The sequence below is a fragment of the Sinocyclocheilus anshuiensis genome, unplaced genomic scaffold (assembly GCF_001515605.1).
Source record: "Sinocyclocheilus anshuiensis isolate Anshui unplaced genomic scaffold, SAMN03320099.WGS_v1.1 scaffold1299, whole genome shotgun sequence".
Lineage (NCBI taxonomy): Eukaryota > Metazoa > Chordata > Actinopteri > Cypriniformes > Cyprinidae > Sinocyclocheilus > Sinocyclocheilus anshuiensis.
In genome coordinates this window covers 391,508-401,343 of record NW_015538011.1, presented here as the reverse complement: position 1 = coordinate 401,343, position 9,836 = coordinate 391,508, and the positions used below count along the sequence as shown (strand labels likewise).

Sequence of the window (9,836 nt, the reverse complement as noted above, 5' to 3'; positions counted from 1 at the left end):
TAAAGAATATCTCTTTGGTTTTGAGACTTTAGTCTTTGCAACTTCAGGGATCTTATCTATTCACAATCAGCTTGTAACACTCCAAAGAGAAAGGAAAACTTGAAATTGCATGATATGACCCCTTTAATATCGGCGCGATAATCGGTCGACCCCTACTTTTTAGCGCTGCCCCGCAATTTTATCAATAAAATAGCTTAATCGCTTAAGAGCTACATTATCTTTCTCAACAAGGAGCTGGTAACAATTGTTTCTAAAGGAATTAAAGCCACTGCTTCACTGTTAATATAGAAAAGCGGCAAAACGGTGGTAATTCATACATACACAGCCTCTCCCTCGCCATCTCTCTCTCTCTCGCTCTCTGTCGTGTAAATAAACACTTGATGAATTACACTTTTCTGAGAATAGAATAAGTGGAGATCGCTAAACTGCAAGCTTACCGGTGTTTTCAGAAAGCAAGCGCATTTATCCACAGTGGAGTGAGAGCGTGTGCACATGGTTGCCAGGTTGACAAAAATAAGTAACACTTAGCAGTAGGGTTGTAACGATATACCGGTATGACGGTTTATCACAATTTGAATGTGCACGGTTATCATACCGTAAACATTTTCATATCTGCGGTTTTAAAAAAAAAAGAATGAAAAAAATCTCACCCGCACATATGCAACTTATTTCCGCTCAGCTGCTTCACTGCGTTCACTTGGCTGCTTACACGCACGTGCAGCGGAGAAAATGACAGAGACCGAGATAATATCTAATCTCTATCCCCGCCGAAAAAAAGTTAAAATGTGCAGTATGGGAATACATCGGATATAAAAAAAAAAAACAATGGGGGGGTTGTCCTTGAGGATGGATCCAATTTGCAAAAAATGTGGACGCAAAGTGGCTGCAAAAGCAGGCAATACATCCAACATCTTCGCTCATATTCGCGGACACCATCCCTCCGTGCAGATAAAGGTGTGTTGCATTAATAAGTTATAAGTTAAGGCCGTATGATTTCCGTGATGCAGAGGGAATCCCGGTGCAGTCGTGAACATGGAATTTACAGTATAACGAGGATGTCACGTAAAACGCGCAATCTGATGGATGGATAAATCAAAAGTAGATATGATATGTGTCTGTGACTGTTTATGCGCAAAGAGACAGGTATATAAATAATCTGCTTGTTTCTGCAGGTCTCTGAGTGGCGCCGTTTTATCTACTGCATACTGAAGTACGCATGACGCTAATGGTGTTTTCAGCGTCTACATAAATATGAACATCAGCAGAGCTGCTCTGAGAGAAAACTCAAACATTTCCTAGTTTTATTTGAGAAAAACCATTGTCAAATACACTCTGAAGCTCAAAGGTCCGCTACAACCCATCAAAATAAACGTTCAATTTAATTTTAAATTATGACAGAAATATATTAGCATTTATATACTTCAAAGTTATAATAACTAGTGGTCGACCGATATATCGCCAAGGCCGATATATCGGCCGATATCTGCCAGTTTTTCAAATATTGGCTTAATAAGTTTTTCTGTTTGGCCGATGTTTTCGAGGCGGGACTTTTATTTTGACGGCGCCGAGAACGGCTGCGGCAGCGCCTGAGCGCACAGTGCTCACATTCTCCCTCTTGTTCACTGTTGTCATTCAGTTCTTTCTTAATACGGATAGAAGTCTATCTAATAATCAGATAGAACTGTTGAACTAAAATGTATACAGAAAAGTATTATAATGATTGCTTTAATATTATTAAAGGCAAGCATTATAATACTTTCTCGTTTGCCGTCAGCATTCCTCAAATACGCATTTATATAATTTAAACAAATCTTTGAATGACTAATGAACATCTAATTTCAAAAATCTTGCAAACTTAGTCGAATTCAGCTGTGAGATCTTATGAAGTGTGCATTTGTATCCTGCACGATCATGTGTACTCTGTATGACGGTCGGTCCATGCGAATTGAATACGGACAGGAGGAGAGTTCAGCTTCATTGAGACGCGCGATCGACAAACTTTAAACTCGTGATTTCAAACTATGCTGCGCTGCATGCTTTTGCCCAATGTCATATTAATGTCATTTTCACTGTGTGTTGTATGTAAAATTAGTGTTACCTTGGCTTTATTTAAAAAAATGTGATTCCCAATGCACACAAATTTCCCAGAATACTGAGTGCCCTGTTGGTTAGTGTTTACTTCCTTTTTAATTGTATTTGTATTAAATATTTGTTTATTTATGACAAATATTTTGTCATTTAAAGTGTAAGCTTGTTTATTTTACACATTTATTAATAAACATTCAATTTAATTTGAAATTATGACAGAAATGAATTAGCGTTGTACAATGTACTTCAAAGTTATAATAATAACAATAATAATAATATTCTTTATAATTATTTATTTAAACATTGTTTTCAAGGAATATCATGTTTGTTCATGTTTTAACTTTGCCAAAAATAGAGTTGTAAATTTTCATTTGATAACATTTTAAAACATTAATTAAAGTGTGATATATGTATATACATTATAAGGTGTACAACTTTATTTTTTGTTTTTTAAATTTATTTATTCAGAAGGGAGACTTCAATACTTTCATTAAAATGGTTTAAAGTTTGTTGTAATAAAGGATTTGTTCACTCAAATAACTTGTTCTTGTTTTTTTAAGAGTCATTGTTACTGATAAGAATTATTGTTTAATATATACCGTGATAACTGATATTTTCGGAGACGATTATCATACCGTGAAAATCTCATACCGTTACAACCCTACTTAGCAGATATTTCCGTATTGTGCAAGTGGGAAGCTCTGTTTCAGGGATTACGTTTCTTTATATCAGGCAACACCGGTTGTGTTCCTCTGCGGCCAGATTAAACCTTGTTGAGCATATATTATGCTCTATTCATTATTTTTTAGAAACCTTGCACTTTTCTACTTCATTTTAAACGGTGTTCTTGTATTCAAATTAAGCGCGATCCACTGCTGCACACGTGCCACAGTATCGATACAGGGCTAGCTGTATCGATACTCGTATCGTCAAATCTCTGTGACGATACATCGTCGGATCGATATTTTGAACACAGCACTACTGTTTACTTCTGCTATAGATTGTCAATTCAGTGGTAGCACATGTTGCTTAAATGTTATTTATTCCATGTCTTGACAATCCCAAAAGGATTGCAGATAACTTTTAAATGTCTGGATGTAAAACTGTATTACTCATTCTAAGTTTACAGGTGTAAAAATATAGCACCTTAGTTGACTAGTCTATGACTGTGCAAGTATTATTCAGAGCATCTACCGAGTAATTAAATCTTAATCAGGCATGGTCCTTGGTATTATGGGTCACAACCAGCTTGTCTCCAAAACCATTTTATGCTTATAATTGCTTTAAAATGCAATTAAAACAAACTAAGATGAAGCAAAGTTTAACTGTGCACTATACTTTCAGTCTATAGTCGATTATGCTGTGCAACTTGAACTTCAGCAATTAGCTGTGAGTGTGAAAACAAAGCTCTTTGTATTTCAGCATGGGTGGAGTCACAGTGTGGTTTAATGGAAAAAAAAAAAAAAAGCCCTCCCAGCCACATTCATTTGCTTGTTTTGCTCAACACAAGACTCCTAATAGTATTTAAGTGTATTGGTGTAATTTGACACAATAATTTTCTGGTCAAAAGTGATATCAGATGTTATTTTAACACAGCAGAAAAAAAAGAGTAAATGCAAATTCAGGGGTCCTATTCCCCTCCTCCCGTGTCTTTTTAGCGTTGTGCTGACAGTGTGGCAAAGCATGCATCTTTAACTAAGCATAAAATGTGTCTAGTCTGCTACTTTCAGAACCCTCTGCTTGGTGGAATGTCTTGTCTCTGGCATAATCCTCGTTCCTCTGTGACCGACCTTCACCGTTACCCACTTTGTCAGTGACAGCCTATACATTGCAATGTAACCGAGTCAGTCACAACTTTGTGCACCTGATGTTGCCCATCTTCAAAGCTCAGCAAAGTACCGGAAATGCTCTAATTTTAAAAATAACAGGTTAGCTGGAAGATTTTGGACCTTAAAGGTATTAACATGATCTATTTATCATTAGGCTAAATCAGGCATGACAGGAATTAAAACCAGTAGAGTTTGTATGTCGTTAGTGAGGTATTATCCTGTTCCGTTTCAGATTTGGCTGTCCAATGTGTGTGAAACTGGATGAGACAAGGGCTCTATCAGGAGCCTTTGTGGAGATATACCTGCAATTACTGAAGAGGACCTCTGAGCAGGTGAGAATAATTATCTGTGCATGTTTTTTTCAACTTAATTAGCTTAATTACAAATCAGATTGTGCAATTTATTTGGACCTGTCACACCTTTTGGGATGCATTGGTATTGTAATTATTTTCGATATGGCCAGCTGATTATTTTATGTTATGACTGAGACATGGCTATTTGTATTATACTAATTGGGAGTATTGGGATTCTGTGTTGATTAGAGATGTAACGTTGCACGCCTATCGGTTGAAAATTGATAAAAATATGTTTCGATTCAAGTTGGTTGAAATGTTTAACGAATCGTGATACAATTGGGGTGGGGGTTTATATGAATTCTGCAAAAAAGTTTCGATGGTATTTTCAGTAGCCCCTCACTGTAGAACACAAGATCCAGGGGGCGTGGTTGGATCCAGATCTAGGGGGTGGAGATTGGTAGGTTTAGGGGTGGAGATGGGTGGGTTTAGGGATCAGGGGGTGGAGACGGGTAGGTTTAGGTATATGTTAGGTGGGAGGAGTTGGATCTGGATCTTGTGTTCTGCAGTGACGACCATCTTGGTATTTTCTTTTTGTCTTGGCTCAGTGTAAGGCATATTAATGTAGTATTTATAAGCGCAGCGCTGCTTTATTTACAGCGATAACCAAGGAAGCGCTGTAGTGCTGCTGTTGCATAAGCGCCACCTGCTGCCAGAGAGGGAATTTGTGTCTCATTCAGCCCGTCTGATGTTTTTGTTTTGTTCAAATGTTCAGTATAAGTTTCCCAAAGTTTCACTATAGTTTCACAAAGCTAAAGTCAGACCATTCTGTTTTTGCTTCAAATGTTGAAATTATACAATCTAGTTTTAATTGGTTGCCTCTAATTTTAAATGGAAAGAGCACAGGCAAAGCCTTAGTTTGTTTATATGAAGAATTTTTTTTATTTGTATCATTTATTTGATTTGGGATTTGTTTTAAAATTTCAATTTAGTTTCGTTATTTGACATTTAAATTTCTCAAAGAATTGTGCAGCATTTTGTCTGAGAAAAAATAAAAGGACATATTTTCATTTATAATTACATCTTATTTTGTTAAAAAAAATTGTGAGAAAACCGTATCGTGAATCTAGTATTGTGAATTGTATTGCATCGTGAGTTGAGAGAATTGTCACATCCCTAGTGTTGATAGTTTTGTTAATTATAAACTATTCGACATGTACACTTAAAGGGGAAAAGGCTCTGTGATAAATCACTTATGATGAATCGCTTGTTGTATTCCTATTCGTAAGTCTTAAATGTTGTATAAAAATGTAAATGTAAAATGCAAATGTCCTTAGAGAGTACATTTTTGCCATAGTCTGTCACTATCACTTTTAGTTAGTACAAGAAGTTAGTATTCACAGATAATGTGAATAGTTGAAGATTTAATTAAAAATGTAAATAAATATTTAATATCAGCCAGTAAATGGTGCTAAGTTACAAAAATGTCATCTGGATCAGCCTTTAACTGATAAGGTACCAATAAATTGTGTATCACTGACATTTTTATGACATTTTATTGAGCATCACAAAATATCACTTTTTTGTTTAATCAGATCTTCTTCCAGACTCTGGAAGACTTTCACAGTTCACTGTACTTTTATGAGGTTTTAACTTGTTAGCACTCTGTATTCCTGGTGCATGTGGAAAATATTGTATTTATGTGCTCATGGAAAAGGCAACTTCCCTTTCAGGTTCACACGGCACTTGGCAGGGTGGAGTTTCTTGACCCATGGAGAATTACTTCCAGGCTGAGGCCTTTAACCTGGACAAGGTGTTGGACGAGTTTGAGCAGAACGAAGGTAAGAGAATGCTGCTAACTTGCAAAACCTCTAAAGAATAAAGCTCTGACAGTCAGGAATGTTCTGAGGGCATACTTCTGTAATGTTAGACAGAACAAAAGATACTCTGTCTCAGCACATTTACATATCTTCAGATAACCCACACAGTCAGGTGAATTAGAGCATAATGAACTAAACGCAGAGTAACACAGGTGCCGATAGAAGTAGAACAAGCGTTTGACGTTGCCGCTTGGGTTGAACTGCACACAGCATGGCTAGCACAAGCAGGTAGCTGTGCTGGTGGCAGCAGCCTGTAGTGTAAATGGGGTCAACTGAATTAGCATTTCCCCTCAGGACTACTGCCTTTCCTTGATTTTCCTGAACACTGTTTAATTGGTGTCACATAGTCAAGCACATGTAATTTACAAGGTTAAGGTTGCATGTGCATTTGAGTTAAAGCAGGATATTGCAATTAGTGTTATTTTGTTCACCGTTCTGGGTTAAGCGGACAACAGCTTCTGCTGCGCAGCCATATAAAATTGACTGTTTGAAATTTATTGATTGCTTTGTCCTGTATGCCACAAAGAACATTAAAAGCTACACAGACTTGCCTCACACACAGCCACCCTCTTAGTGTCACCACTGAACGGTGGAACGAATGTATATTCCCTCTCCGACACTAATCTTGACAGATTAATGGGGGTGAAAGGAGACTTGAAACTATTAAATGGCCCCACAAGAAAGGCGAATAAGCAGGGAGAGCAGTGTGTGTATGTGTGTGCTTGATCACGCTTGTATGTATGTAGGAGAAAGGGTGTCTCTGACCACATTCCAAAGTATTCATGTGTCAGTTTGACAGATGGATCCCAAGGCGATGACCAGATTGGCCCACTTCCTTAACATTTTCCAATCTAGCCTGACCTCATTTCTCAATTTATCTTCTGTTTGTTTCAATCTTCTCAAAAAGGAAGCTAATGAGCTCTCTCCTCATCCTTTCAGATGAAACGGACACACCGACTCTCTCGGATGCCAAGTGGACCCAGATTCTCGCCCCACCATCGCACCTCCTTTCCCTGAATCCGGCACTGACCCACTCCGACCTCAGCCCAAGAGACAGCCCTATCAGCTTCAAGCCGCTTCTAGACGCCCAGACGTCAGATGGCCCCTCTTTGGCTGAGGTCACCAGGTTAGAGGGGAAACAGGGGGTGGGGCAACAGCCAGAGGGCAGGAGTGAAGAACGGCCAGCAGATGTTCACAGTCCTCCTCTGCCCCAGCCCAACATTGGCAAGCTGGTGAGCACTGATGGGCAGTTGCCAGAGTTGCCGTCCTCGAACAGAGTGGTGCTGGAAAACGGTTATCCATCTAGTCCTGATCTTAGCGGCGATGATGAGACAAGCTATACTGTTACAGATGAGCAAAGTGTTAAGGACACTGGCCCCAGTGAGTTTAAGACGGAGCAGAATGGTATTGACGAGGGAAGTGGTGGTGGTCTTCAAGATTTCACTGTTCTCGACAAACAGTGTGGCAATGGGCCACCAGTTTTGAATAATGGTGTTAAGATGGAGGCAATGAGGGACGGAGTGAGGGTCTGTAATCTGGTATTTCCAGAAGGAAGCAATCCCCAGAAAGGGGAAGCAGTTTTGCACAAATCAGTGAATGGTGGCGGAGAACTGGATTGTGAGCGGGAGAATCATGAGGGTGCCTTTCAAAATGGAGGACTGGTTGAGAATGAAAGTGCAGGGAAAGACACCTGGGTGTCAAACCAGGAAGAGAAAGAGAAAACCATAGAGAGCGACCACGAGGGAATGCACAGAGAGTTTGAATCATCCAATGGTCTGACTGTGGATCATGGTGGAGATGCTCAAAGCCAGCCAGCGGTCCCTTCAAAGGAGGACTCTGTGATGGAGGAAAAAGAAATGGAGGAAAGCAAACAAGAGGTTTGTGATCCAGTTCGAGGACTGGAATCTGGCAGAATGGGCAAACTCAACAACAGCCGTCTGCAGCCTGTCAGCGTTCCTTACGGTGGTGCCCGCCCGAAACAGCCTGTCAGTCTAAAGCTGCAGATTTCCCAGCCTTTCTCGAGCCAAGTCCAGAATGCATTTGGCTCCACTGGCAAGAACAAGAACCTGGAGCCACAGAGTAGAACAGGAGGCCTTGAGGAGCCTTGTGGAGCAACTGAGTCTGGGGTCGTTCGATTGAATGGAGAGCATGGAGATAGCTCTTCAGGCTTACTCATCCCTTCAGACAGTCCAGACAATGACCTTCAGGCAGGACAGCAATTGAAGAAACCCTTCAGCTCTTTGGGGGAAGTGGCTCCTGTTTGGGTTCCTGACTCTCAAGCACCCATTTGCATGAAGTGCAAGGTCAAGTTCACCTTCACTAAAAGAAGGCATCATTGTCGGGCTTGTGGCAAGGTAAAGCCTATTGTTCATTATTGTGGTGTTTCTTAAGACAGGTTTATTCAAATCCCCTATCCAAGTATTTAACTATCAAGCTGTAACTTGTTTATGGACATGATATCTTAATTTGTGCAGCTTTTTGAGAGGTGGTGTGATGTTACTTTTTTACGCAGAAACAAATTTCAAAATTTAAGATCAAATTTGGGTATTTTGACTTGTCCAAGTAACCAACAAAACTACCCTAGCAGCATGCTTGAAAACCACCACACTGGCAACAGGCCACAATGCCCTTGCCTTTTAGTGGTGCATGGGCTTTTCATCTGTTGCACCCCTCTTCCTTTCTTAATCAGTAAATGTGACAGACCCTCGACAGAAGAGGGCGAAATTTCAGGAAGAGCAGTCAGTAGAACTGACTGTAGTGACATCCCTGACCAAAGTAGAGCTGATTTGAGTCAGCTAGTGGGACGCGGACTTAGAACGAGAGAGCAAATTTGCAAGGAAGTATGGGTAATTGTTGGGCAGCTCCAAACCTGTGAAACTGTCAAAATCCTTCAGCGAGAAATGGTTGTCGATGCAGCACTTAAAAATAACTTCAAAACTGCTGGAATAATGCCTTAATTTCCCTTGGTTATAAACTGCTGCATCGTTGAGGACATTTTCACAGATATGGGCTGGAAAGAACAACTGGAAAAAACAGTGAAAATGAAATGTAGCTGTGGTGCAAAATGGTTTAATCTGACAGAACTGTGATTACTCTAGACTAGGGATGTAACGATTATAGATTTTGTTGGTATGATTATAGTCTGAGGAATAATCACGATTATTATGCATTCATTAATTTCACAGCACTACTAATGTATAAAATCACATGAACACTCTCTAGGTTTTAAAGTGTTAGTTATTGCTGCCTTTTGAAACAGAAATAACACATAAACCAAATAATGCAGCACAAAATAATAATAAAGACAAACAAAAGTCCATCTCTCCCTTTGGATTTAAAAAAGGTGACCTCTGCTCTGAAAACATCCATGTCAGTATTTCCCTTTTGAAAATAACAAATGGAAATATATCACAAAATTATTTTGTGTTTTCAGTTTGTGCATTCTTTCTACATTTCTTTTGGACCTGAGGTAGAGAACTTGGAAACATGGTGAAAAAAAAATTAATTTTACATGTAGCCTGAGATAGGCCTGGGCGATAAAACGGTATCAATATTTATCGACGGTACACCTTCTTCGATATCGATAGAAAAAAATTTCGATATAGCGCACGATATAGGAACTTGCTATGAGTGACACAGACCGCACACACAAACACGAACACATGCTGAATTGAGTGCTGTGCCTGCCTGTGATGAGGAGATTGTGAATAAAGAATGAATATTAGTCGAATTTAAAATAAACATTT

General features: G+C 39.3%; 1 protein-coding gene across 3 annotated transcripts in view; it reads left to right on the top strand.

Moving 5' to 3' along the window:
- The window catches only part of LOC107677579 (zinc finger FYVE domain-containing protein 9-like), a 42,975-nt gene that overhangs the window by 7,744 nt on the left and 25,395 nt on the right, over positions 1 to 9,836 (top strand). For all 3 annotated transcript variants that reach the window (XR_001632862.1, XM_016472529.1, XM_016472517.1), the window contains exons 2-4: positions 4,150 to 4,249; positions 5,944 to 6,051; positions 7,030 to 8,444. Coding sequence is in view for 2 of the 3 variants with exons in the window: in XM_016472529.1 (XP_016328015.1) it covers positions 5,982 to 6,051; positions 7,030 to 8,444 (1,485 nt within the window). In the remaining variant the exon portion in view is untranslated. The remainder of the gene's footprint in view (positions 1 to 4,149; positions 4,250 to 5,943; positions 6,052 to 7,029; positions 8,445 to 9,836) is intronic.